General features: G+C 54.6%; 5 protein-coding genes across 11 annotated transcripts in view; 2 read left to right on the top strand and 3 right to left on the bottom strand.

Annotated features, from left to right (window-relative positions):
* Window positions 1-117: 117 nt before the first annotated feature.
* On the top strand, window positions 118-9,807 carry WDR6 (WD repeat domain 6). Its single transcript, XM_081245416.1, has 7 exons — window positions 118-341; window positions 5,752-8,233; window positions 8,342-8,425; window positions 8,518-8,634; window positions 8,733-8,851; window positions 8,948-9,544; window positions 9,675-9,807. Exons 1-6 carry the CDS (start codon window positions 242-244, stop codon window positions 9,406-9,408), a joined length of 3,363 nt encoding a protein of 1,120 aa, XP_081101542.1. The 5' UTR covers window positions 118-241; the 3' UTR covers window positions 9,409-9,544; window positions 9,675-9,807.
* DALRD3 (DALR anticodon binding domain containing 3) lies at window positions 9,607-12,595 on the bottom strand. 4 transcript variants are annotated; one of them, XM_081245419.1, is made up of 12 exons: window positions 12,409-12,595; window positions 12,032-12,327; window positions 11,651-11,907; window positions 11,487-11,566; window positions 11,276-11,404; window positions 10,895-10,965; window positions 10,758-10,801; window positions 10,551-10,633; window positions 10,275-10,457; window positions 10,085-10,216; window positions 9,922-9,990; window positions 9,607-9,839 (listed from the first exon to the last, which is right to left on the bottom strand). In XM_081245419.1, exons 1-12 carry the CDS (start codon window positions 12,562-12,564, stop codon window positions 9,720-9,722), a joined length of 1,620 nt encoding a protein of 539 aa, XP_081101545.1. In that variant the 5' UTR covers window positions 12,565-12,595; the 3' UTR covers window positions 9,607-9,719. The 4 variants fall into 4 exon arrangements, with proteins under 4 accessions (XP_081101545.1, XP_081101544.1, XP_081101543.1 ...); XM_081245418.1 differs by having other exon boundaries at window positions 10,085-10,198; window positions 10,740-10,801; window positions 12,409-12,593; XM_081245417.1 differs by having other exon boundaries at window positions 10,740-10,801; window positions 11,487-11,907.
* A 2,855-nt stretch (window positions 12,596-15,450) lies between these two features.
* Window positions 15,451-16,629, top strand: NDUFAF3 (NADH:ubiquinone oxidoreductase complex assembly factor 3). Its single transcript, XM_081245250.1, has 5 exons — window positions 15,451-15,566; window positions 15,653-15,845; window positions 16,013-16,079; window positions 16,175-16,275; window positions 16,354-16,629. The coding sequence occupies exons 1-5, from the start codon at window positions 15,490-15,492 to the stop codon at window positions 16,468-16,470; spliced, it is 555 nt and encodes a 184-aa protein (XP_081101376.1). The 5' UTR covers window positions 15,451-15,489; the 3' UTR covers window positions 16,471-16,629.
* Window positions 16,630-17,177: 548 nt separating this feature from the next.
* On the bottom strand, window positions 17,178-22,102 carry IMPDH2 (inosine monophosphate dehydrogenase 2). 3 transcript variants are annotated; one of them, XM_081245247.1, is made up of 15 exons: window positions 21,940-22,102; window positions 21,455-21,503; window positions 21,136-21,237; window positions 20,949-21,023; window positions 20,401-20,607; window positions 19,809-19,896; window positions 19,536-19,735; window positions 19,361-19,451; window positions 19,166-19,261; window positions 18,809-18,880; window positions 18,002-18,145; window positions 17,771-17,915; window positions 17,533-17,676; window positions 17,368-17,451; window positions 17,178-17,265 (listed from the first exon to the last, which is right to left on the bottom strand). In XM_081245247.1, exons 1-15 carry the CDS (start codon window positions 22,035-22,037, stop codon window positions 17,244-17,246), a joined length of 1,617 nt encoding a protein of 538 aa, XP_081101373.1. In that variant the 5' UTR covers window positions 22,038-22,102; the 3' UTR covers window positions 17,178-17,243. The 3 variants fall into 3 exon arrangements, with proteins under 3 accessions (XP_081101373.1, XP_081101374.1, XP_081101375.1); XM_081245248.1 differs by having other exon boundaries at window positions 21,136-21,210; XM_081245249.1 differs by lacking the exon at window positions 18,809-18,880.
* A 487-nt stretch (window positions 22,103-22,589) lies between these two features.
* QRICH1 (glutamine rich 1) overlaps window positions 22,590-27,557 on the bottom strand; it is a 55,905-nt gene continuing 50,937 nt past the window's right edge. For both annotated transcript variants that reach the window (XM_081245789.1, XM_081245790.1), the window contains exons 7-10: window positions 25,653-25,761; window positions 25,142-25,293; window positions 24,715-24,805; window positions 22,590-23,299 (exon numbers count right to left, since the gene is read on the bottom strand). In XM_081245789.1, coding sequence (XP_081101915.1) covers window positions 23,107-23,299; window positions 24,715-24,805; window positions 25,142-25,293; window positions 25,653-25,761 — 545 coding nt within the window. In that variant the 3' untranslated portion in view covers window positions 22,590-23,106. The remainder of the gene's footprint in view (window positions 23,300-24,714; window positions 24,806-25,141; window positions 25,294-25,652; window positions 25,762-27,557) is intronic.

Below are 27,557 nucleotides of genomic sequence, written 5' to 3'. Positions count from 1 at the left end.
CCGCGGCCGGGGGCATGCTGCGACGTCACGTGAGGGGGAGGGCGATTCGGCCCCGCCAATCCCAGCCGGACGGCGTGGGGCGGAGGGCGGTAGTCATTGGGCCTCGGCGGCAGGCGCCCCTGCCTCTGCTACCTGTTGCTACGGGCGCTGTAGAGCTGCAGCGAGGCGCGCGGGAAGGCTCGTCTCGCGAGAGCTCGGCTCCCTTCTTGACCGTGGCAGCTGCAGCGGTTCTGGGACTGACATGGACGCTCACGAGGACTACGTTTGGCCGAGGGCAACCTCGGAGCTCATTCTCCTCCCGGTCACGGGTCTGGAGTGCGTGGGGGAGCGGCTTTTGGCGGGTGAGTTTTGGTTTGAGGCGCGCGCTAGCGGAGAAGAAACTGAACGCTCGCCTGGGGAGCGGCCTTAAGAACAAAGGGATGCCCCGAGGAGGAGGACGGGCGGCGGGCGGGAGCCCGGAGATGGCGGGGCTGAAGCGCGGCCCGAGGAGCCCAGGAAACAAAGAACTGAGGTGGCTCCCGAGGCCTTTCATAAACTGCAGGTGACGCGGAGAGGGCGGGTGGGACGGCAAAAAGGAGCGGGGAAACTCGGTCGGCGGGGGCAGGGGAAGGGAATGAGAGACGCCTGTGACCGCCTCGATGGGTTGGGCGGGGCCTTGGCCTCTCCCGAGGGGGCTCGGCGAATAGGTCAGCGATGAGGACCCCCCCGTGGGCGGGTCCAGAGCCCGGGGCGTGGCCTTTCGGGGGTGGGCAAGGCCCAGAAGGGGGTGTGGCCTCTCCGGTGTGAGGGTGCTGCGGGTGAGGCTCTTACCCTAGAAGGTGGGGATGAAGAGCCTCTGACCAGGATGGGGTCGCGGGAAGCCGAGGACGAGACCTTTCTGAGTAGGCCAGTGCGGAGGCTGAGGTCTCTCCCGAGATGGTTGGGTTCCAGGAAGTCCGATGTCGATGCCCCTCCGAGGAAGGTCGGCTCCGGTAGCAGAGGCCAGGAATCTGAGGCGGCAGAGACCTGGGGAGCGGTGAGGCTCGACTGGAAGCCACTAGTGACCGATGATGGTGCTGCTGAGTTTGATAAGGGTCCCAAGGCAGAGCGCTGGCTGTCAAGCCTTGAGTGAGCTGCTACCAATCCTAACGGGAATGGATGTATGGGGGTGGGGGATGGGGCGAGGGATGGCCCAATTTTGATGTCGTGTGGGGGCTCTGGGAGCCCAGGGTTCCTACACTGAGCTAAACTCCTAAGGCTCCTGGAGGAGAGGATAGCTAAGCAGAAAGCTGAAGAACCGCAAAAGTAAACTAGAAGAGAAGGTTCCTGGCAGAGGGTGAGCAAGCCAAAGGCCTTAAGACTGAGTTTGTCACTTTGTGTGAAAGAGGGAATTCTTATGAGGCTTCAGTAGGAGGGGAGGGTGGTCTAGGAGAAGAGGCTGGAGAAATGAACAGAGGCCAGACCATTTTAGGCCTAGATTTGACTTTATCCCTAACTAAGGACATAAGGTCCCAGTGGTGAAGCCCCATTGTAAGGTATTAAGCGTGGGAATGGCTTGGCAAGTTCAGATCAGAAAGCTTTTAAAGTGAATTCACCTATTCCTGTGACTTCCAAAGTGACTTTTATGTTGACAGTTCTCAAATCCCACCCATGTGTACCAATAATCTAAATGTGTGTCTACAATCTGAATTCCCAGCCCTTGTTGTCAAGTGCACAGGTGCCTACAAATTGAAATACTGCTCAGCAGAGGGAACACCAGCCACTCAGGTGCCCAAGCCCAAGAATCTACCTTGTTCCCTAGGCCAGTCTGGTTGATTTGCACTTCATACATGTGGCATCTGTCTATTTTTTCTACCTTTATTGCCATCAAATTTGAGGCCATGCACCTATGCCTCCCTGACCCCCTCAGTAGTGTTCTGTCTAGCCCATCCTTGAGCCCTTTGTTTCCTGTTCTAGCCACACTACCCAAAGCTCTTGCTCACCTCAGGGCCATCAGAATTGCTGTTTCCTCTGCTAGGAAAGGTTCACCCCCTCTCACTCCTGCCTGCTCTTCCTTTGGTTAACTGCTGCTGATCCCTGATTCCTCAGCCTAAATGTTTTGTCCTCCAGTTGGCCTCCCCAGACACTCACCCAGTCTGGTTAGATCAGACCAGGGTTTCTTAGTCTCAGCACTGTTGATATATTGGAACAGATCATTCTTTGTGTGAGGGGCTGTCCAAATTGTAGGATGTATAGCACCATCATTTAGCCTCCACTCCTAGATGCAAGTAGCACACACAACTCCCAGTTGTAACAACCAAAAATGTCTTCAGACATTACCAAATGTCTTCTGGGGCGGGGGAAATTGCCCCTCTGTTGAGAACCACTGGAGTAGACTTTCCCATTTTATATCCTTTCTTTTCCCCCCTCATTTTATATATATATATATATATATATATATATATATATATATATATTTTTTTTTTTTTTTTTTTTTTTTTTTTTTTTGCGGTACGCGGGCCTCTCACTGTTGTGGCCTCTCCCGTTGCGGAGCACAGGCTCCGGACGCGCAGGCTCAGCGGCTATAGCTCACGGACCCAGCCGCTCCGCGGCAGGTGGGATCCTCCCAGACAGGGGCACAAACCCGCGTCCCCCGCATCGGCAGGCGGACTCCCAACCACTGCGCCACCAGGGAAGCCCTCATTTTATATTTTTAAAGCAACCTATATAGTTCTTTCTTGGAACTTACCAAAATTATAACTATGTAGTTTACTTGTGTGATATTGTCTGTTTGTTTTTAATATTTATTTATTTGGCTCTTCCGGGTCTTCGTTGCTGCATGTGGTATCTTCAGTTGCGGCATGCAGGATCTTTTAGTTGCAGCATGAGAACTCTTAGTTGCTGCATGTGGGATCTAGTTCCCTGACCAGGGATGGAACCTGGGACCCCGGATTGAGAGCGTGGAGTCTTAGCCACTGGACCACCAGGGAAGTCCCTATTTATTTTTTAATTTTTATTTTATATTGGAGTATAGTTGATTAACAATGTTGTGTTAGTTTCAGGTGTACAGCAGAGTGATTCAGTTATACATATACATGTATGTATTCTTTTTCAAATTCTTTTCCCATTTAGGTTATTACAGAGTACTGAGCAGAGTTCCCTGTGCTATACAGTAGGTCCTTGTTGGTTATTTTATTACTTTTTAGAATATTTATTTATATATTTTTTGGTTATCTGTTTTTATTTGTTTGGTTTTTAAAAAATATTTATTTGGTTGCGTTGGGTCTTAGTTGCAGTTCCAGGGCTCCTTAGTTGTGGCTTGCCAGCTCCTTAGTTCTGGCATGTGAACTCTTAGTTGCGGCATGCATGTGGGATCCAGTTCCCCGACCAGGGATCAAACCCGGGTCCCCTGCATTGGGAGTGTGCAATCTTATCCATAGTGCCACCTGGGAAGTCCCCTAGTTATCTATTTTATTTATTTATTTATTGGCTGTGTTGGGTCTTTGTTGCTGTGCATGGGCTTTCTCTAGTTGCGGTGAGTGGGGGCTACTCTTTGTTGCGGTGCGAGGGCTTCTCATTGCGGTGGCTTCTCGTTGCGGAGCACGGGCTCTAGGTGTGCGGGCTTCAGTAGTTGTAGCACATGGGCTCAGTAGTTGTAGCACATGGGCTCAGTAGTTGTGGCTCGTGGGCTCTAGAGCACAGGCTCAGTAGTTGTGGTGCACAGGCTTAGTTGCTCCGTGGCATGTGGGATCTTCCTGGACCAGGGCTCAAACCCGTGTCCCCCGCATTGGCAGGCAGACTCTTAACCACTGCGCCACCAGGGAAGCCCCTGGTTATCTATTTTAAATATGTGTGTGTACATGTCAATCCCAGATTCCCAATCTATCCCTCCCCCCACTCTTTCCCCAACCCTGTAACCATAGTTTTATTTTTAATTTTATTGGAGTATAGTTGATTTACAATATTGTGTTAGTTTCAGGTGTACAGCAAAGTGATTAGGTTATACGTATACATATATTCATTCTTCTCAGATTCTTTACCGATATAGGTGATTACAGAATATTGAGTAGAGTTCCCTGTGCTATACAGTAGGTCCTTGTTGGTTATCTGTTTTTTATATAGTAATGTGTGTATGTTAATCCCAAACTCCTAATTTATCCCTCCCTGCCACGTTTCCCCTTTGGTAACCATAAGTTGTTTTTTTTGTTGTTGTTGTTTTTGCGGTACACGGGGCTCTCACTGTTGTGGCGTCTCCCGTTGCGGAGCACAGGCTCTGGACACGCAGGCTCAGCGGCCATGGCTCACGGGCCCAGCCGCTCCACGGCATGTGGGATCTTCCTGGACTGGGGCACGAACCCGTGTCCCCTGCATCAGCAGGCGGACTCTCAACCACTGCGCCACCAGGGAAGCCCCATAAGTTTGTTTTTGAAATCTGTGAGTCTGTTTCTGTTTTGTAAATACGTTCATTTGTATCTTTTTTTTTTTTCTGGCCGTGCCTCGCAGCTTGTGGGACCTTAGTTCCCCCACCAGGGATCAAACCCGGGCCCTCAGCAGTGAGAGCGTGGAGTCATAACCACGACCAACAGGGAATTCCGTGTTTGTAGACTTTTTGATGATGGCCATTCTGACCGGTGTGAGGTGATACCTCATTGTACTTTTGATTTGCATTTCTCTGATAATTAGTGATGTTGAGCATCTTTTCATGTATTTTTTGGCCATCTGTTGTGTGATATTGTTTAATATCTTTCTAATCCACAGGAGCAGGGTCTTTATTCATTACTCCAGCATATAGTTCATTGTCTGGTTTATAATCGATGTTTTGCAATTTTTTTTTTTTTTTGACCGCACTACAGGGCTTTCGGCATCTTAGTTCCCCCACCAGGGATCGAACCCGAGCCCCAGCAGTGAAAGCCAAGTCCTAACCACTGGACCGCCAGGGAATTCCCAAATAAATGTTTATTGAATGTGTCAAAAGATTGAGATCACAGGCTGGGAACAGCATGAGGGATTGCTGTTGTCATCTCAGGTTAAGAGGTGATGTCCTGGATCAAAGTCACTGCGGGGGATTGGATTTACAAATTCTTTAGAAAATGAAATCTGCAGAACTTGGAGACAAGATGTGGGAAGTTAAAAGGAATGGGCTTCACAGTTTGGGGCTGGGGTTGGGCAAAAGACGGTAATGGTCATTGGGGTGGGGAGCGTGGAGCAAACTTGAGGATGAGCTAGTAGAGTAGGACATGCCTGCAGGTCAGCCGGGGGGCAGCTGAGGGTCACAGCAGCATCTACTGCCAAAGTGTGGGCTGCCTTTCCCCATTGATATTGAACATACTCACATCTTCTGAGATACAGAGAAGAAGCTCCTGGAAATCAGGAGGGGTTTCTGCTGTGGACCCAAGGTGGAAAGATTGACTTACTGGGTCTGCCTCTCCCCTGGGGGAGGTGGGAGTGGGAAGAATGCATGTAGAGGTAAATGAGGCCAAGGATTTGGGGACTAAAGCTGAGAGTGTTCCTGTCTGAAGCATGAGAAGTTAGGTGGAGTGAGGAGGAGACTGAGTTTGAGGAATTCATGGTTGAATTGAATGTGATGGGTGACTGATGAGCAGATCAGAAAGTCAGCACTGAAGGTACAGCAGAAGGTGAGACCAAGGATTTTCCAAGGTTTAAGCCTGCAGGACTGAGTGACCTAATATATTCATAAGCTACATACTGAGAATTTCCCTGCTCCCTGTCTCTTCTTCATGGCTCATCAGAGTTAGGTGAGGGGTTCTGATGCAGCTCTTTGCCTCTGTCCAGGTGAGGGGCCAGATGTCCTGGTGTACACCTTGGATTTTGGTGGACATCTGCGGATGATGAAACGAGTGCAGAACCTGCTTGGCCACTATCTTATCCATGGGTTCCGAGTGCGACCAGAGCCCAACGGAGACCTTGACTCGGAGGCCATGGTGGCGGTGTTTGGGAGCAAGGGACTCCGAATTGTGAAAATTGGCTGGGGACAGGGCCGCTTCCGGGAGCTCTGGCGTTCTGGCCTGTGGAACATGTCTGACTGGATCTGGGATGCCCGTTGGCTTGAGGGGAACATGGCCTTGGCCCTGGGCCACAACTCAGTGGTGCTGTATGACCCTGTGGTAGGGTGCATGCTGCAGGATGTGCCCTGCACGGACAGGTGCACCCTCTCCTCAGCCTGTCTGATTGGAGATACCTGGAAGGAGCTGACCATAGTGGCGGGTGCCGTTTCCAACCAGCTCCTGGTCTGGTACCCAGCAGCTGCTTTAATAGACAATAAGCCAGTAGCCCCCGACCGACGGGTTAGTGGGCACGTGGGTGTCATCTTCAGCATGTCGTACCTGGAAAGCAAGGGCTTGTTGGCCACAGCTTCAGAAGACCGAAGTGTTCGCATCTGGAAGGTGGGTGACCTGCGGGTGCCTGGGGGTCGGGTGCAGAATATTGGGCACTGCTTCGGGCACAGTGCCCGTGTATGGCAGGTCAAGCTCCTAGAAAATTACCTTATCAGTGCAGGAGAAGACTGCGTCTGCTTGGTATGGAGCCATGAAGGCGAAATCCTCCAGGCCTTTCGGGGCCACCAGGGCCGTGGGATCCGGGCCATAGCTGCTCATGAGAGACAGGCCTGGGTGATCACTGGGGGTGATGACTCAGGCATCCGGCTATGGCACCTGGTGGGGCGTGGGCACCCGGGTTCGGGGGTCTCTGCCCTCTGCTTCAAGTCCCGTAGCAGGCCAGGTGCCCTCAAGGCTGTGACGCTGGCTGGCTCATGGCGAGTACTGGCAGTGACTGATACAGGGGCCCTGTACCTTTATGACCTCGAGGTCAAGTGCTGGGAGCAGCTGCTGGAGGACAAGTGCTTCCAGTCCTACTGCCTCCTGGAGGCAGCCCCTGGTCCTGAGGGCTTCGGACTGTGTGCCATGGCCAATGGGGAAGGTCATGTCAAGGTTGTCCCCATCAACACTCCAACTGCAGCTGTGGACCTGACCCTGTTCCATGGGAAGGTACACAGCCTGAGCTGGGCCTTGCGTGGCTACGAGGAGCTTCTGTTGCTAGCATCGGGCCCTGGTGGTGTGGTGGCTTGCCTAGAGATCTCTGCTGCGCCCTCTGGCAAGGCCATCTTCGTCAAGGAACGTTGCCGGTACCTCCTACCTCCAAGCAAGCAGAGATGGCACACATGCAGTGCCTTCCTACCCCCGGGCGACTTCCTGGTGTGCGGGGACCGCCGGGGCTCCGTGTTGCTGTTCCCTTCCCGACCAGATTTGCTCAAGGATCTTGGGGTCGGAGGCAAAGTTGGGGCTGGTACTGGAGCACTTGGAACGGGTAGTGGCAGTGGTGGGAGTGAGAACGCCTTGGCTGAGTGGGGCCCTGTGTCCACCCTCCCTTCTCTGCATGGGAAACAGGGTGTGACCTCGGTCACCTGCCATGGTGGCTACGTGTACACTACAGGGCGTGATGGTGCCTACTACCAGCTCTTGGTGCGAGGTGGCCAACTCCAGCCAGTCCTAAGGCAAAAATCCTGTCGTGGTATGAACTGGGTGGCTGGGCTCCGAATGGTGGCTGATGGGAGCATGGTCATCCTGGGTTTCCACGCCAACGAGTTTGTGGTGTGGAGCCCCCGGTCGCATGAGAAGCTGCACATTATCAACTGTGGTGGAGGGCATCGCTCCTGGGCCTTCTCTGATACCGAGGCAGCTATGGCTTTTGCCTACCTCAAGGATGGGGATGTCATGCTGTACCGAGCTCTTGGTGGCTGCACGCGGCCACATGTGATTCTCCGGGAGAGCCTGCATGGCCGTGAGATCACTTGTGTAAAGCGTGTGGGCACCATCACCCTGGGGCCTGAATTTGGGGTGCCCAGCTTCATGCAGCCTGACCACCTGGAGCCCGGTAGTGAGGGCCCTGGCCTGATCGACATTGTGATAACGTGCAGCGAGGACACCACCGTCTGTATCCTGGCACTCCCCACAGCCACAGGTTCAGCCCATGCGCTTACAGCTGTCTGTAACCACATCTCCTCGGTGCGTGCAGTGGCTGTGTGGGGCACTGGCACCCCAGGTGGCCCTCAGGATCCTCGGCCGGGCCTGACTGCCCATGTGGTATCTGCGGGGGGCAGGGCTGAGATGCACTGCTTCACAATCATGGTCAGCCCAGACCCCAGCACCCCAAGCCGCCTTGCCTGCCACGTCATGCACCTTTCATCTCACCGGCTGGATGAGTACTGGGACCGGCAGCGCAATCGGCACCGGATGATCAAGGTGGACCCAGAGACCAGGTGAGGTGCACTGTCAGACAGGAGCAGCATGGGGTGGGGGGGCATGCAGGGCAAGCCCTGTGCCGCTGCTCCCAGGCTCTGCCTGATGGCTGTGTACTGTCCTTGCAGGTACATGTCCCTAGCTGTGTGTGAGCTCGACCGGCCTGGCCTTGGGCCCCTTGTGGCTGCAGCCTGTAGCGATGGAGCAGTGAGGTGAGCATATAGGACCCAGGGGGCCTGGAGACAAAAGGATATAAGGATGTTTAGAATGGGTTCTGAGCTGGGCCGTCCTCTGCACCCCCCAGGCTCTTTCTCTTGCAGGACTCTGGGCAGCGGCTACAGCTCCTGGCTGAAACCTTCCACCACAAGCGCTGTGTGCTCAAGGTCCACTCCTTCACACATGAGGCAACCAATCAGCGGCGGTGAGAGGGGCTGCATGGTGGTCCTGCATGGGCTTGGTGGGGGCTCCTATTGCTTTCCATCCCCCTCATTGATCCAGCTGCCTTTTCCTGGCTACCAGGAGACTGTTCCTGTGCAGTGCAGCCACGGATGGCAGCCTGGCCTTCTGGGATCTCACCACTGTGCTGGACCATGGCTCTCCTGCCCTGGAGCCTCCAGCGGACCCTGGGCTTCCCTACCGTGAGTAGCTAGAGTGCCACTGTGGCTGTCCCCCCACCTCCCAGTGCACTCAGCCAAGTGTTGAGCTGGGTAGTGACAACCATCTTCTTCCTCCAGGGCTGGGCAGCCCCTGCCTGACCCTCCAGGCTCACAGCTGTGGTGTCAACAGCCTGCACACCTTGCCCACACATGAGGGCCATCTTGTGGCCAGTGGCAGTGAGGATGGCTCCCTCCATGTCTTTGTGCTTACTGTCGAGGTGCCAGAGCTGGAAGAGGCTGTGGGGGGCGCTGAGCTGGTGCCCCAGCTGCAAGTGCTGGAAGAATACTCTCTCCCGTGTGCACATGCTGCCCATGTGACAGGCCTCAAGATCTTAAGCCCAAGCCTCATGGTCTCAGCCTCCATCGACCAACGGCTTACCTTCTGGCGTCTGGGGCATGGTGAGCCCACCTTTATGAACAGTACAGTGTACCACGTAGCAGATGTGGCCGACATGGACTGCTGGCCCGTGAGCCCTGAGTTTGGCCACCGCTGTGCTCTTGGGGGCCAGGGCCTTGAGGTTTACAACTGGTATGACTGAGATGTCCCGCGGTGGCCGGCATGCTGGGCATGGGGCCTGCTCACAGACAAGAGTGACTGTCTGTGCCCATGCCCAGTGTGCTTTGAGGGGAGGAAGAGGCAGCCGCGGGTTCCTGACTCAAGAGCAGGAGCTGGAGGTGAGTTGAAAGCCACTTGGGCAGACCAAGAATATGCTCCACTCCCCACAATGGGACAAAACTTTGTCACAGAAGCAATTTATTTTGGCTCCGGGTCTCTAACAAAATCTGTGGGTTTTTTCCCTTTCAGTTGGTGACTTTGTGGACATTCCCAGGTATTGGGGCCTCTGTGGCCTTAGATGTGACTCAGTGGAGGGAGACCCAGCATGGCCAGCCCGGCGTGGAGCACTTCACGCACAGCCCGCAGAAGCTGCAGACGGGCAAACATTTGACCAAACAAGTGTGGTCGAGGCTCCTGGAGGAGAGAAAGGGGCCTGCTGGTCTCATCCTTTGCTTCCCCTGTACCCCCCACATATGCCCTTTTGCTGTGCACTTACCCCTAGGATGTGTACCCGGTTATAGTATGAGCTGAAATCCATGCTGAGTTGTACCAGGAACTTGCACACCTAGAGACAGAGATTGAGTCACTGGCCTGTCTCTCTTTGTGCCCCAGAATAAAGAATAGTGTGTGCAGTCCATCCCAGTCTCCTCTGCTCTTACCATCTCTGTGCGTGCAGTGATGTGGAGCCCTGGGGCTGTGCAGGGCAGGGCTGCTGTCTGGCTCAGCAGGTCTGGGAAGGGGAGGACGCTGTTGAAGAGCAGCAACCACTCACCCTGTGGGGGAGAAGGGTGCTGGGAGGGAAAGGCCTGAACTTCCCACACATGACAGCTACCCAAGAGGAGCACTCACCTCATCATGTAGCAGGGAGAAATCCAGAGTGCTCACAGGTGGGAAAGTGGGGTACAGACCTTGTTCCATGCTGCACTTGTAACTCTCAAAGAGTGTGGCAAGACGTGCACAATTATACATGACAAAGGTGCCACTTTTGGTGCCCTTTGTGGAAATGCTGCTGTCGGCCAGGGCCAAGAGAAGCTGAGGAATGAGGGCACAGCTGCAGAGGGAGGACAGCCACTGCACACCCTGTCCGCCCCCCCAGCCCTGGCCCAGCAAGGCGCCCAGGCTCACCTGACTTTGTGGGGCTGTGCTGAGCATCTCAAACTTAATGGTTGCCACAGAGAGAACCCTGAAGATTTCCATCCAGGCTGAGTCTGAAGGAGTACAGATCAGTTAATCAGTCTCTACAGGCAGGGAACAAGGAGGGCAGGGGTGCAAATGACCTTCCCCTACCCAAAGCACAGAGTCTCCCAGGCGCACCTTGTGCCAGGTCCCTACCGTGCTTCAGTGCTGAGGCCTTGCAAACCTGGGCATGCCGGAGCCTGCATTTTGAAAAGAGTGAGAGGAGGACCAGTGGGCAGAGTCCCCCACCGCAACTACCCTGGCTTGGTGGCCTTCCTTCCAGCCTCACTCACTCGTAGTACTCGGGGGCAGTCAGGGTGCCAGGTGCACCAGCTACTTTCACTGGGCCACAGACCAGGTGCTTCTGTCAGGAAGATAGCAGGGGCTCAGCCAGCTGGCGATACCCTCCAGGAACCTAAATTTGGTTCCTGGACTCTCCCAGCTTTTTACCTTAAGACCTCCATCCCCTCAGGGTAGCCTCCTCAACCTGTTCTTCAATATTCTCTGGGCTATGATGCCTCCAGAGACCCCTCTCCCAGCACCTGCTGCATGTGCCCATTTACCAAGCCTAACATCTCCCCAAGGTCAAGTATCACCTTCTGGACCCATCAACTAACAAGTGGGTTTCAAGGGCCCTCTGAGGTTGGTGTGGGGAGCCACCATCACTAACCTACCTGTCTGAGAGGAGCCTGGTCATCCAACTTCCACCAAAGCAGGTCCAGCTTCTGTTGCTGGAACTCCTCCTCACAGCTCACCACGTGTACAACCATGCAGCTATCTGCACCAGCATCTGGGGCCGCAGCCTATAGGGTAGGACAGTCACTGCCGGGGATACAAGACACCTGGTTTGCCAGAGGCCTGCAGGGCAGGGTGTCAGTCACTAACCAGGCCTAGGGAGCTGTCCTCAGCCCAATCCTGCACAGCCTGCTGCAGCTCCGCCAGCACAGCGAGCAGATCCTCCGTCACTGCGAAGAGAACACACAGGGCTGAGGCAGGCGGGGAGTGCGGGGCCCGACTACCTTCTGGCCCTGTTAGGCTCCGGGTCCTACCCAGACAGCTGTCCAGGGTGGGGTCATAGCCAGTTGTGCGTCCCCGTTCGTCCACCAGCTCCTTCAGGCACACTCGGCCCAGGGCACCAGGGGGCAGGGCTTCCGCGTTACGGGCAGGGGTGAGCTCTGCAAGCGCGTGGCTCCTCAGGGCTTCGGTCGCGGCTCTCTCTGAGGCCGCGGGCCAGTCCACCCGCAGCTGCTGCAGAAAGGTCGCCATGTGCGGGTCCCGCACGGCGGGCACTAGGCGCACACTCACCCTGCGAAGCGAGGCGGCCGCCTCAGCTCGAGCACCGGGCTCAGCTATGCCCCACTTTCCACTCGCAGCGGCTCTCGGGCCCCCATCGCGCGCTTTCTCCTTTGTGGGCCCGCGCCCCAGCTCACCTGTGAGCGTGCAAAGCTCGCGCCAGGTGGTCGGCCACGAGCACGGCACGCAGCTGGCTCAAGCGGAGGTCGCAGGGGCTGCCGCGCAGCGCCGGGCAGTGCAGGACGACGCGCGGGCCCGGGGCGGCGGGGACGGTGGGCGCGGCATAGGCGGCCACGGCGCCGAGGACGCGCTCGAAGACGGCGGACCGCCGCAGCTGGAGCGCCAGCCCCGCGGGGGTTGGCGCGCAGCTCAGTACCGGGGCCACGCCAGGACCCTGCAGGCCGACAATGGCGTGAACCACGCGCTCGGGCACCTGCGGGAAGACAAGCTGGTGAGCGGGTCGCCGCGCTCCCAGCTACCTCGGGCCGCACGTCCCCGCCCTGCTCGCGCCCACCTGGTCATCCCCGAAGCGCGCTTGCAGCGCGCGCCGCGGTGCCAAGAAGTCTCGGACACGCAGGTGGCGGGCGCGTGTCTCCTTGAACCATACTGGGCCGCCCGGCCCCAGGGCCGCGTTCAGGGCTCCCAGCGTCTCCTCTACCCCAAGGCGCATGGCGACCGGAAGGAGTAGGCAGAACCGGAAGCAAGGAACCGGAAGCAAAATTTCGAGGTCGAACTTCCAGGAGAGCCAATTGGTTGGGGCGGGGATCTGGCTGCGGCCCGTGAGTGGACAGGTGCGCTCGACCTACGACTCCAGTGCTCCCTCCGCGTGGCCCACCAGCCTGGCTCGGCTCCGGGTCCGAAATCTCTGGGTACGCTACGGGCCTAGGATTCTCTCGCCGTCGCCCGCAGTAGCAACCAGGGAAAGAACCTAAGTCTTACATTTATGTATTTGTGATAACGTTTCATTTCCTCCATTTACACATGATCAAAACGGCAAAAGTCCCAAGTGGATTCTCACTGAAATAGGGCGGCTAACATTAAAGCCACTTTCATGACCTACTGAAAAAGTCACATTTTTAAGAGAATTTGTGTTCTCCAGTTTCGGGTTATTTGCAAGCATTGCCTCCTTTGACATATGGGTTGTCTTTATTCCTAATAAATGCCCACTGATAGAATTGACGGTTTTCTCCTCTTGAATCTTGAGTAATTAGAACCATCATGATGGTTTCCAGAAGCTCTTAATGCTTCTCCTTGAACCTGGTGTACTTTAACAAGGATCCTCCCACTTCCTGGTTTAGGCAACCAGCCATTGTGGGTCAAATAAACAATGTGACCACGAGAAGACCCAGCTTAAGAACAGTTCTCTGAGCACCCCACTCCTCTACCAGTGAGAATGCTCTTTCCTCTGTCCCACCAGGGCTCCTGAATGTCTTCACTTCACTGTAACTTAGATAACCCTTTCCTCTTTTCTTTAATGGGGATTGAACCTAACGCAGTAGAGCGCTGTGCAGCAGATCACTGGCAAACCCCTGATCTCCGCCCTGGAGCAGTGAGAATAACCAGAGCTCAGAAGGGAGAGAAGCCTAGGCGCAGGAAGAGCTTGGCAAGGCCCCTTTCTGGGCTAGGGCTGCAAGGCCCTGCTGGGAAGTGCCGAAAGAGCACTGGGCGGACACGACATTCCCGATGGCTTCTTGGGTGCCCACTCAACGGGAGTGATCGTGTCATTCCAAAGCGCTTTCCATGCGTCACGCGCACGACCCGGGGACAGCTGCTAACAGGGTTGGGGGCCCGGAGGCGGAGCTGGGGACTTCAGCTACTCTGGGTGCATGAAGACGGTTGGGGGTGGTTTTACCCCAGGAAGTGAAAGGCTATCTTTAGCGAGCTGCGGGCTGGGGCTGCCCTGTGGGACTCACCGCCATTTGCAGCCCTATCCGGAGGCCCTGGGTCCTCCCTCCCTTGCCAGTGGTACCTCGGGCTCCAGAGATGGCCACCGCCTCGGCTCTCCGACGTCTACGCCTGTCACTTCTAGCCTGAGGGCGCACCTGAGAGAGGGACGGAAACCAGAGCGACCCAATAAAGTATGTCTGGGGATCAGGGGCTAGCCCATTCCATCTGGGTCAGGACGCTGCTCAGGCAGGAGAGCAGGGAACGAAATCCAAGTGCAGCTGGAATGCTCTGGAGACAACAGCTGCTTTTGGGATTCCGTTGCCCGCTGTCCAGCCGTGGGGGGGGGGTTGAGGGGGTTATCCCTAGCCCTAGGGCCAGATCAAAACCCCCCACTCCCAGTCAGCGGACTCAGGAGGTGAAACCAAGTCTAGTGGGAACGAGCCGCTCACCTAGGCCCCCAAACAATATGGGTGGTGGGGGCCTTCCCCGGGACCAGGTCCCGGTCGGATTAGATCCGCGGGGTAGGATTAGTCCTGTTGGTCTCATGCAGTCAGGGCCACTGCAGTGACGGTGGCGGGGCGGGCTTTGGGATCAGCCAAGAGGGAAGCGCGCCCGTGGGATCGGAGGGGAAGTAAACCCTCCTCGGGGACACCCCGGCACCCGGGACCCTTTGTCCGGTGACGCTGCCAGTGCCCGGAGCGCTAGGGGCCCAGTGGGCCCGCACGGCAGCGACGGAACTCCCGGAAATCCATTGCGACCGTCCTCGGTTGTGTCGAGCCTCCCGCCAGCCCGGTCCCGAGGGTGGCAGACGCGGCAACGTGCCCCTGAGGCCAACACACGGTGGGCACGCGGAGATGCCAGAACCTGCGCGGGCGCCAGCGATTCTCATGCCAGTAGGCCTTCTGATTCGGCTCAAGACGGGGCGCAAGGAATTCTCGGGACGTAAGCGAAGTGAGCGAGGACAGGGCGATGCTCCAGCCGTTGTCTAGTTCAACGTCTGGTCCGGTTTAGGCCCGGTCGGCCACAGAGCACCTAGAAACACCCTACCAAGGCGTCCCCTTCCGCTTGCTCTGGCCGCAGATTTGGAGCCATTTTAAGGCGAAACCAACCAGCCACGCCCCCTCGCGCTCTGGAGAGGCCAATCCATGCTCAACCACGCCCCGTGCGACTCGCGGCCGCGGCGCCAACGGTCGCGCTTGTGACGGTTAGGGAGGGGAGGGACTCGGGGGATAACCGAGGGAAACTTGAGCTGCCCACCCCGCCCTCGGAACCCGACTCTCTAAAGCCGGGATTAGCGGCTTGGGGCTGACGCCACGCCCTGGCCAGGTGTGCGGGAGTCGAACAGGTGCTCGGCCGCCCCGCCCCGGGCCCCGGGAGGCCGGAGTAATGGCTGAGAGCCGGGGGCCAGGCCGCGGCTGGGGCCCAGGCAGTGTCCTGAGGCCAGCCACGCCACCAGGTGTCCGGCTCCCCCAGGACAGCCTGTGGGGGTCTGGGGAGGGGCGGACGGCAGGTGCTGACACCGGAGCCGCGCTGGGGGACGCGCCCTCATGGGACCGAGGCCCCTGGCCCGCTCCCTCCTCTCTCCCGCGCTGGGCCGGCCGAGCTGCGCGGTGCCCTCCGCGACGCTGGGGGCGCTGTAGCCGCGCTAGGCTTGGTGACGCCACGACCCCGCTGTGCCTGCGCCAGCTTCCCTGCACGTCGGTCCGCAATGGCCGCCGCGTTCGTGCTACGGAGTCTGTACCGAGCGCGGCTCGCCCTTCGCTGTCCGCCCGCGCAGCTGCCATGGTGAGCCCGGACCCAGCGTCCCGGACCACCCGCTCCTACGGCCGGCGATTCCCGGCCCCCTAGACCCTGACCATACCTCTCCGCAGGGCCCCGCGGCGTGGGCATCGGCTCACGCCGGCGGATGACGAACTGTACCAGCGGACGCGCATCTCTCTGCTGCAGCGCGAGTCCCCGCACGATATGTACATCGACAGCTACAACAGCCGCGGCTTCACGGTCAACGGAAATCGCGTACTTGGGCCCTGTGCGCTACTCCCACACTCGGTGGTGCAGTGGAACGTGAGCCTTTCCCTGCAGTGAGGAAACCGAGGGCCAGAGTCACAGGCCTGCCCCCTGATTCTGTCCCTGGCACACCTGGCTTTTCTTTTGCCCCGCACTGGAGCAAGTAGAGGGTCTCTGGGGAAACCTAGGTGGACTTGTATTTAACTTGTCTCCTCCCCACACAGGTAGGTTCTCACCAGGACATCACCGAGGAAAGCTTCTCTCTCTTTTGGATGCTGGAGCCCCGAATAGGTATTGGAGGAGGGGAGGGCTGAACTGCTGAGCCCCAAGAAAGCCACCCTCTAGACAGACCTGGTTGTAGACTAGCCATGTCTGTCCTTCCCTAGAGATTGTTGTGGTGGGCACTGGAGACCGGACTGAGCGGCTGCACTCCCACTTGCTGCGAGCCATGAGGCAGCGGGGCATCGCTGTGGAAGTGCAGGACACAGTATGTCTGGGACTTGGGAATGCGGAAGGGAGCCCAAGCCTAGCACTAGCCCAGCTGATGCTGGCTTTCTCTTTGCAGCCCAATGCCTGTGCCACTTTCAACTTCCTGTGTCATGAAGGCCGAGTGACAGGAGCTGCTCTCATTCCCCCACCTGGTGGGGCTGCACTCACATCTCTGGCCCAAGCTGCAGAATGAACCACCAGGAACTTACCTGACCCGTCCAGGAGGGCCCTAGCACCTTTTGCAGAATGCAGTGGTTCCCAAAGCTTTCACTAGCCCCTCCCCCTTTGTCACTGTAACACTTGTCTTGTTTGCCAGCAAATTAATAATTTAACCCACTCCTCTGATTTTGTACTAGGTGTGTTGCTGGCCAGGAGTTGCTGGCTCAGTGAGTTCTTGGAGGGGGTTGTGAAGGAACCAAGGGGTCATCTATTTGTCTACACTGCTTGGCCTCAGAGGCCAGGAGACAGTATAGGCACCTGTTCTAAGCCATATATCTATCTACTTGCTGACATGCAGATTTGAGGGAACCTCTGTGTTTTCTCCACGAGGTCCTTTTAGAGATTCAAGTTAGAGGATATGTATGTGGGTCTCAACCTGATCCCATGGTGGCCAAACTTTGGGCTAGCAGGAGGCCCCTTGGATGCCAGTCCAAAGCCCCATGGACTGTTCTGTGACCCTTCCTAAGCAGCCACAGGCAATTTCTGAGACCAAACCCTTGGGTCTGAGCTGCCTTTTGAGATGCCTCAGGAGGGGCTTTTTGAATCTAGTACTACCCCCCACTTCCAGTTCCTTGAAGCATCCTTATCTCGGGGCATGAGGCTTTCTCTGGAAATGAAGGTGCTTTGTTTTTGTGTATCTGTGATGGTGGCAGCTGCAGAGCCCCACCTACTTGTTGACCTCAAAGATCAGGCAACACTTTTTTTTCAAACTTTTATTGAAAAACCGAGGGTGTGCTGTATCCCTTTTCAGAAAAGACGCTTCTCATACCTGTTGGCAGAAGGACCAGCTGTGAGGTGAGGGCAGGAGCATGGAGGCATGGAAGAGACCTCCACCCCAAGGACAGAGGAGTGGAGAGGGTTGGTCACTTACGAATGGAGGCTGTGGACACCACCTTCCACCTGAGCTGAGGATGTTCTCTTCTCAAACTTGAGCTCTCCAGAATACATCATGGCTCTGAAGAGAGGCAGAAGTCAGATGTGGGTAGCTGGCCCTGGACCAGGCCCTCTACCCAATGTCCCAGCTCCCTAAGCTTACCGGACTTGGGTCAAACTCTTGGCACCAATGTCCTGGCAGGAGTGCTGGATGCCGGCAATCAGGTAGGGAACAAATTTGTGGATGGATCCTTTATCCTGCACAGCCCCAGACACCCCCTGGGCCACTTTGATTTTATCAGCTTCACTGCAGGGAGAGGCGGGAAATACAGGCAAAGTCGAAACATGGATGCTGCTGCCAGTGCGGGGTTAGCATAGGGCAACTGACCTGCCTGTCCCACCTGAAATATCGGTTCTGGCTGCTGAGATGCTTGTCCATGGCATCGAGAGAACCCATACCACGATATTTCTTTAGCCGGATCCCATCAGAGAAGAAATACTCGCCAGGGGCTTCAGTGGTAGCAGCCAGGAGGGAGCCCATCATAACTATGGACAGAAGGAATGCTGGGGGAAGACCCTGAGTGGCATTAGGGAAGGAGACCCCCCTAGGCTCCCCGAATGTTGGGCCTCACCTGTGGAGGCCCCAAGGGCCAAAGCTTTGGCAATATGGCCCACATTTTGGATTCCTCCATCAGCGATGACAGGAACACCAAAGCGCCGTGCATATTCTGACACCTTGTACACTGCTGTTGCTTGGGGCCGCCCACAGGCCAGCACTGTTGAGACATGGAGGAACACATGGGGGTGGCGTTAGTGGGGACAGGCAAGAGGCTCTGTGGCCACAAATCAGCACCCAGGAGCTCTCAGTTACACCTGCACCAGGACTGCAGCCTGGTAGAGAAAGAGTCTTGTCTGGGATGGCTGCTGCCCCATCAGCCTTAAACAGTACAAATAGCTGTGATGGCCCCCACTCACCCTTGGCATGTGCGCGTGCATATGTGCATGGCCCAGGGCAGCCTCAGGCACATGCAGTCAGCAGCAGGGATAGCCCCGCCCAATTGATATCAGGTGGGGTAGGGGTCACCGTGCAGTTAGTACCCAGAGACCCACCCCTTGCTCCCTGCATGGTGGGCAGCTCAGGCAAGATCAGGGCAGTGGTCGTGTGGAAGGAAGAGAGGACCCCAGAGTTGGGTCCTTAAGCTGTGCCTACTGCAGGAGATGGGGGCAGAGCAGGGCCTACCTGGTGGAGGTCCTGCCCTACAAACACCCCAGGAAGAGGAGGGAGCTGTGTTCTTGAGCAGCTCCCAAAACCATGGTCTGTCATTCAGTTTGCCCTGCCCACCCGTCAGCACCACAAACCCCGGGAGCTACAGCTACAGTCAACCAAGCAGCCGGGCAGTGGGCAGCTGGGCCGGGCCAGTGGACCGGGCCGGACTTACTATAGCAGCCCGTGACAGTAGAAGGGCATTTGGGGCTGTGGGACTTTATGTCTGGAGGGATCTTGGGAGCCGCTAAATAAAACAAACAGACCAGAGTTTAGAGAGGGCAGGGAGCAGGAGCGGGGAGGCCAGGCTAGGCGAGGGGTGGGGTGGGGGGAGTGGCAGGTGAAGACTGACGAGAGCTCGTCTTACTTCCAGCATGTTACCCATCCAAGGGGCCTGTTTGGCCCTGGGGCTGCCCCTACTGGAGGACTCAATGTAGTTCCCGTAAGAGAGCTTGGCTCCAGGGCATGTGGGGCTAAGGGCCCTGCTAAAGCCAGGTCTCTGAGGGCCTTACCAAAACGTCTTTGTAATTACCTTCTTGAGTGATGCAGATGGAGCCACTGCCCATTCCCACCCGCAGGGCATCTACACCAGCATCTATGAGGTTCTTGGCCTGAGCAGCTGTGACCACTGCAGAGAGGAACAGGAAAAGGCTCACATGAAGGTCTATGTGGGAGCCTAGCTCCCCCACTCTCGCCCCACATCCTTCAGTGCCCAGTCTTGTCTCACCATTGCCTCCAATGACTTGGAGACTGGGGTATTTCTCTTTGATGTACTTGATCATGTTGATCTGGAAGATGGAGTTTCCCTGGGAAGAGTCCTGAGACAGGAAGGTAGTCCCAATGAGACTGTGGTATGACAGCTGCTCCTACCACCACCCCACCTTGCCTGTGCAGCAGCTCACCAAAACCACCACGTCCACACCAGCCTGGGCTAGCAAGTCCAGCCGATACTTGTCATCCTCATGAGTGCCAATGGCTGCTCCACACAGCAGCTGCTTCTTGGCATCTTTGGAGGCCAGTGGGTAATCTCGGTTTTTCTTCAGGTCTGTCCGGGCAATGATGGCCACCAGCTCATCATCTTCATTTACAATGGGTAACTTTCCTGGGGGCAGGGCAGGACATAAATCAGGACCTTGGTCTTTGGTTCCAGAACCCTTCCTACCTCTAGGACTCACCCTTCTTGCTGCGCTGCAGAATTTCATTTGCTTCCTTCAATGTGATGCCTGCAGGGGCTACCACCAAGTCTTCCCTCTTTGTCATGATCTAGAAGAGAGGGGAGTTGTGAGGAACGGCAGTAGGAGATCAGGCCTCCCAACAGACCCTGCCCTAACTCAGGGGTGAGGTTCCAAAGACCACCATGTTTACACACCTGCACCCAGACTACCCTCAAGTAAACCCAACAGTCTGCAACAATCTAGTGGCAAGAGTGAGAATTTAGTAGAAAGGACATCAGGTACATGGACCACATTGTGGAGAAAGAGCCACACTGGAGAAATGACAAGAGGAAGCTAAAGTTGGTCCTTGAGCACAGCCCCCACTCTGGGTGTGGCAAAAAGTTTGGGTATGCTGGCAAACATTTGGGCAGATTGAAAGCCTTTGGTGGGGAAGGGATGCAGGAACCCCATGAAAGGGTCAGAAACTTAGCCGGGTGTTCATCTTTCCTGGACAGCAGAGGCCCTCAGAGTTGCCATTCAGACAACAGAACAGAAGCTTTTATCTTTAGCCTGGGCTGTCAGAGTTTGCCTGTGCTCTGTCAGTGGCACCCACCTCTCCCAAAAACCGGTCATGCTCCTCCTCCTTGAGAAAATCAATGTCCCTCGAGGAGATGATGCCCACCAGGCGGCTCCCCATCCGGCCTGTGTCAGTGATGGGGATACCACAGAAGCCATGCCGGGCCTTGGCTTCAAAGACATCCCGCACTCGATCCTTGGGACTGAGGACAACAGGGTCCGTGATGAATCCCTGCTCATATTTCTGGAAGGGATGGTGAGAAAGGGCACTTCTGAACCACTTTCATCAGACTTTTGGTCTGAAGCCTGGGATCTGTTGCAACTCCCCCTTTGGCAGTGCCACAGGATCAAATCACACAAACACTTCAAACCCAGAGCTAGGAGACATAAGTGAACTGCAGGCACTGTCCACCTGGCCCTCTTCTGTTGCTTTAAGACACAGGGTCTCAGGCTCTTCTCAGGAATTGAACCCCCACAGTGGGAAAGAAAGGATCCTAAATCAGGAGAATAATTCCCCCACCCCCACCCCACTCCACCTCAGTGCAATTCCCAGGAGCTCTTGACAGTGATCTTTTCCCTTCTGACCTTCACTTTACGAACTTCATTGGCCTGGAATTCTGGTGTACAGTTGTGGTGGATGAAGCCAATACCACCTGTAAGCTGCAGGATACACAGAAAATGGGAAAAGTGACAAGAAGAGTGGCATGATTGTATGCCTGTGGGAAACAGAGATGGGGCCCCTGCTTCTGCCCTCACATGCCACAGTGCTCACCGCCATTGCTATGGCCATCCCAGCCTCTGTGACTGTGTCCATGGGTGAGGAAACAAGTGGGGTCTTCAGAGTGATCTTTTTAGTCAGAGCAGAGGTCAGGTCCTAAAGAAATAAAGCCAACTAATGTGCAAAAGCACCTCATATACCTCAGGGCGGTGCCATGTTCCCCGCAAAATAGGTGCTCTGTATGACCTGCATGCCAGTTAAGACCATTCCATAGCATCCACCCCCAAAAGCAATCTACTGAGATAGCCGAGAGGGGACAGCAGCACTTTTATCCAACCTTGATACTTAGGATCCAATTCCTGTCCATACTCACCACTTGGTCTGCAGTGAAATCGATGTACCCGGGGAGAATGAGAAAGTCACTAGAGGGGAGGGGAATTGGGAGTAAGGGTCAGGCTTATGGCAGCCTGAGACGCCATCCTCATAAATCATCTCTTAAGGCGTTCCGGCAGAGAGGGAAATGACCTAGCCCGAGTATCACAGGAAAGGCAGAGAACAAGGTAGAGATGGAGACAGCGGACCTTTTCTGCCACCTAGCTGTCATCAGCGCCTCTGGCATCCTGACAACTCCATGTGCCCAGAGAACGGAGTTTCTAACCTGGAAATCTCAGGCACTACCAAGATGCCTCCTCCATCCCGCCCGCTTCAGACCTGTCAAACTGAACCTGAGATGGGTGGGAAGTTTCCGGAACCTGTCCCCCACACCCGAGCCAAGCGGGCTCAATGGAAGCCCCACCCGGCCTCCCAACCCTGCGCGCCGCTGCTCTCCTGGCCCAGGTGAGCCCGCTAGGCCCGCACTTGTAGGTGAGGCCGTCCCCACAGTTGAACAGCTGCTGTGCCGTGAGCCCGTCGTCCGGCACGTAGGACGTGCCCCCGCTAATCAGGTAGTCGGCCATGGCTAGCGCGGGGCAAGGCCGCGCGTCTCCGAAGACGTCGCCGCAGAGGCCTCCGCCTTCTGGGCCGCGCCAATATAAACCCGCCGATATCGTCACCGCGCCCAGCGCGTCGCCGACGTCAGGACGCAGCACGCACGTACAGAGCTCGTAAGCCTCTAGGGCGGGGCTGGCTGGACGGAACGCAGGCGCATAGCACGCCCTAGGGCTGTTTCCTGTTGCTACCCCCTCCCGCAGGACCTCGCCCCGTCCAACGAACAGGCAAGGCTTTGCTGCCACTGTCCCGCCTGGCTCCTCCCAAATGAAGAGGCGTTGTTCACTAGCATGTTGAAAAGACGTGCTTGTCATTCTTAATAAACAACTAGATTAAGAATACATAAGAGAAACAGAGTGGTATCTTTATATGATACACAAGTGTATGTTACAAGAATTCCATCAGGCACAGAAGCCTCAGGTTTAAGGCCTCAATGTTAGGCCAAAAAAAAAAAAAAAAAAAAAAAGACATGGTAAAGTTTTTACTTTAACATCTAAAATGTCACTTGTCATAAAGGAAGGTGTAATAGAAATTGTCTTTAATAAATCATAATTGAAGTTCCCCTCATTTTCCTTCCATTAAGATGCTAGGTTTATGTCTGAGCATGAAGAAAGAAAAGACCATGGCTCCCCTGTGGTCAGCGAAGTCTGCCAGTCAGAGTGGAAGCCAGCTGGGGAGATTCCCTGGAGGGTCCATCCATCATTAATTCCATCTTTCTGGAGGAAGGGAAGGGGCGACATTTCTCCTAACAGTCCAAGCCCTTTCCTCAGGCCCCACACAAAAAAAGTCAGCCAGCAACTGTCTAGGACATCTGGCTCTCAGAAAACCCAGAGCCCCCATGGGCTGAGAAGTCTGCTACAGCAGGTTTATGAAGATGCACAGGGGGGCAAAGTTTCCTTTTACATTTGAAATAGAAGCAGTCTGAAAGGGTTCATAACTACACCAATAAAAAAAGAAAGAAAAATGGAGGCCTCTTCTTTAGTGTGAAAGTGTCCATTTTTTCCTGGATGGTCTCCCTTGCACCATGGCTGAGGGATCTCAGTGCATGGTGCTTGCGTTGGCCACCGCAATGGCCTCTTGAATTTCTCGTATCACCAGGATCCGAGTCAGCATCTGTCCCATCTGCTCTCTGCTGATAGGCTGGACTGAGTACCAGATTGGGCTGTTGGGGGCCACCACCGGCTCGGGTGTCAGGTAAAAGGTGTCATTCCGGCCTTTCACACTCTGGGGGCTGAAGAATACATGGGTAAAAGCTGGGTAAAACCACCATGATCTCAACCCTCCCACCATGAACCTCCTGAACAGATGCTATCTGCAAAAGATGGGGAGCTCTGGAAAGCATGGTGGCACAGCTCCTAAATTCCATGCAGTCAACACACACTACCTCTAGGACGTCCCTTTGGAGTTACTGCAAATGCCAGTGTTAGGCTGCCCATCTTCTGCTCCTCCCTCACACACTGCGAGGTGTGATTCCTCTGACTAGGGCTCCTGGGGCTCATCTACTTGAGTCCAACCATATCCCACTCTGAATCAATTTCAGCACCCAGAAAGTCTATCTCCAAGTCTTTGTTTATGTTGTTTCCTCTACTCCATCCATTGATAATTCCTCAACTTGATCTGAGGGACTCTGACTTCTCAGCTTGGCTATGATGCTGGGGCCTTTACCTGGACTCACACCCCCTCAATGTTGTGCTGTACTTCTCTTAAGTACTGAGCACATGCCATCCTCTAACAGTTATTCATCCACTGATTCAAGATTTATCAAAGGGCTACTGTGTGCCAGGCCTGCACTAGGTGCTGATATTAAAAGAAATGAATAAGACCCAAGAGTCCCTATATTATGAAGTTTACAGGTAAGAGGGGAGACAGACAGCAATTAAACAGTTACATAAAGACAAAGAAAATAACAAACAGTGGTAAGGGTTACAGAAGAAACAGCCGGAGGGAACAGGCAGGGAATTTGGAAATGCTTCCCTAATAAAGCTCTTTTAAGGATGGATAGGAGCTAACTAGCTAAACAGGCAGGGGGTGGCAGGGTTTGCCCAACAGCGAAAAGTTCTGTGCAGAGGTCTTGAGGAAAGGAGAGCATGATGCCCTTCAGTGGAGAAGAGCCAGTGTGGCTAGAGAGCCAAGAGCTACACAGACATGAGGTTAACAAGGGAGAGTACATGAAAGGCCCTGCTGGCCACATCAGGATTACGGTCTTTCTCTGTAGAGTAAAAGGAAACCACTAAAGGTTTTAATCTAAGTAACACGATGAGACCTACAATGTAGAAAGATCTTCTGGCATTGCTGTTAAGATGATATACTAAACTGCAGGGGCAAGAGAGAACGAAAGCCAAGGAAAGGAGTTCCCCTTAGATTGACAGTGGTGGTGAAAAAAGGTCAAGGCCAGGAAGATGAAGGGCTATGTTCAATATGTGACAGAGGCAGCCTCTCTGTACCGTCCTCCCTCTACCTTCATCCTCTCTCCATGAACGTGGACCATCAGGGAGCAGTGCTGGGCACATGCTTTGGGAAAACCAATAAGGTTGCTTCTATATTTAGCTTTTCAGAAGTGTGTTTTTACTCTGCCTGTGACTAGAGAATGCTTTGGCGCACGCGCACACACACACACGTCACCCAGTCACAATAAAGCCTCCTCACCATTTAAAGAGGTAGAAATCGTAGAGCTTGATAGGACATCTCAGTGGATTCTCTGGATTTTCCGTCTGTTCTGCATACATGTCATCTGTAACTATAAAACATACCCCACCACCACCACAGACATGGCATCAGACTGTCTTTACTCAGGCTCAGATTAGAAACCTTAGGCTTCCAGCCATCCCAACTAGGAAATACTCGGAAGGAAAAGGGTGCGAGGCATGGGCAGTGAGTATGAAAGGAAAAGGCAGCTATCATTTCTGGGGCGTCTCTGCTTCTAGAAGAGTTTGAAGTTGCTGGCTGGGAGAAGGGAATGGAAAATTCCTATCCAGCAAATCCCAATCTTCACACTCATTACTAGCCCCCCAGGCACAAGGGCAGGGCAGGACTAGTAGCAGCTGTTTCTGCAACCCCTACCTCTTTCCCCTACCTTTCTGGCCAGTCTGGTGTATCCCAAGTGCCTTCAGGTACCGAATACTCGTGCTTTTATCCTTAGGATTAGAGGGGTTCTTCTTTGTCTGTCGTAAGACCTTGGAGAAGGCCAGCTTCATGTGCTGGTCCACTGTCTTCAACAGGAAGTATCTGCACCACAAGTGAAAGCAAGGCAAAGGGAGGGGTGCCAGGAGGAGACCGTGACTTACCCTCTGCCATCAGGGCTTCAGAGGAGCCGCTGCCCACACTCCCAGAATCTGGGCAGGCCCACACCCAAACACACTGTCTAGTGGAGGAATCTTATCAAGACTGATGGTAGGGATCTGGCAAGGCTGTCTGCCTCACTGGTCAGCACACAAAATGTAGCCAAGTGGGGCTGAGGGCTTTCAGTAGCTCAAAGGCTCTCAAGTATATGTCAAAGGTATTCAGAAGTCCATCTGGATAGTTTCTACCCTCTTCACTGGGCAGATGCCAGCAGTGGCTAAGCATGGAGCCTCTAGAACACTTACTTGGTGTTAAAGAACATGAGGGTGGTCAGCAGGGTGGAAGGGGAGTGAGCGCCGAGCTGCTTGCACTCCCACAGCATCTCCTCAGTCACGTGGCTGGGCAGGACATAGCCTAGGAGGAACAAAGTACTGCTACAACAAGAGGACGGCAGGCAGTCCCTCAAAGGTGCAGGATGGGAGGTGTGAAGCACAACAAGGACCACACAGGAGTACAAGCTTAACTGGAGAAGTCTTCCTGGGACACGGCAGAATCATCTGGAAAGCTTGTTAAAACACAAACAGCTGAGTCCCAACCCAAGTTTCTGGGCAGGACCTGAAAATGTGTGTTTTCAACAAGTTCCTAACACCACACTTTGAGAACCACTGCCCTACATGATCACTCCCACCTGATGTTAATTCTTCTCTAATTGCAGATTAATATGGGGTAGAAGGACATCCCTCAGAGAAACACCCAAAAGTATAAGCCAACCTCTCTGCATATATGCAAACTTCTCTGAAAAGAGGGTACAGAGCTTTCATTATACTTTCAAAGGTATCCAGGCCAGGTCCCAAAGAACTGGTATACATGCCCGTTTGCCCTTGTTAAACTTCTCATGTCTTCCATCTCTGGAAAGCAAACCCATTCTCATCCCCTTTGGAAAAAGGGGAGAATGATATTCAGATCTATTATAGGTTTCCTCCATAGGGCAAGTTTTACTGTAAGACCCTGGTTCATAAGCTAACTGAAAGCTGGACGGGGCTAAGGCAGTGGTTTGATCAAGAGCCCTGGGCAGGCAGGTCTACACCAAAGGAAGATGACGCTTGGACTGATCATCAAGCCCCCTTCATACGTTCATTCAACAGTCAATGTCCAAGTGTATGTGTGCCAGGGACTGAGGGCATGGTGAAACAGCAGCAGACACCAGCATTCTCCTGCAGGAGTTTCAGGATTCTCCAGGCAGGGAGTGAGGGTGGCACTTCTTAGAAGCAGGGGAATGTTCTGCCCAGTACATTCCTTTTCTCTGTTCTTGCCAAAGCTGGCCCTCTGACTCCATTAGTGCACTTCCATCTCTTTAGGGAATGTCTGCCTCTACTATTCTATTTTGTGGCCCAGTGGCAATGAGATAAACTTCCTTGCTCTCAGACAAATCTTAAGCAGGATGAGTGACAGAAGATAGCCCTTCTCAGGGAGGAGGGAAGGCCAGCCCTAAGAGTGGCCCCAGGCATACGGTGGCATGCCCTATTTTCCCTGGGTTCACTCTGCCACCTGGTGTCACTTCGCTATAATCACTTCTTATTCTTTTTTTTTTTTTTTGCGATATGCAGGCCTCTCACTGTTGTGGCCTCTCCCGTTGCGGAGCACAGGCTCCGGACGTGCAGGCTCAGTGGCCATGGCTCACGGGCCCAGCTGCTCCGTGGCATGTGGGATCTTCCCGGACCGGGGCACGAACCCCTGTCCCCTGCATCAGCAGGCGGACTCTCAACCACTGCGCCACCAGGGAAGCCCTATAATCACTTCTTAACACAACTTAAAGTGAACTTTAATGCCTGAAAACCAGAACTCCTGGCACGGGCAACAGGAGATACAGATGGAACAACATATAAAAGTCTCATAGTTCTGAATCTGAACTGCAAAGCATCAAAATGATCTATTTTATATTATTTTTTTAGTTAGGCCTAGAAACCCAAGGAGCAATCAGCACTCCTACCATCCAGACTGTGATAACGAAATACCATTTAACACTGAAAAGTACCAGGCTCCATGGAGAACTGATCAATTCCACATTGGGAGACAGAAAATGTCCAGGATAAGCCCAGAATATTCTGGCAAACCAGAAATCAAGGAAGTAGGGTCATGTCAAATGAACTCAAGAGCCAATTTAAAGAGGCTCCAAATGGCCAAAGATGGGACAATTTGTGCATCATTAA

Source organism: Mesoplodon bidens (genome assembly GCF_964165515.1).
Source record: "Mesoplodon bidens genome assembly, chromosome: 10".
Classification (NCBI taxonomy): domain Eukaryota; kingdom Metazoa; phylum Chordata; class Mammalia; order Artiodactyla; family Ziphiidae; genus Mesoplodon; species Mesoplodon bidens.
This window is presented reverse-complemented; position numbering and strand designations above follow the sequence as displayed.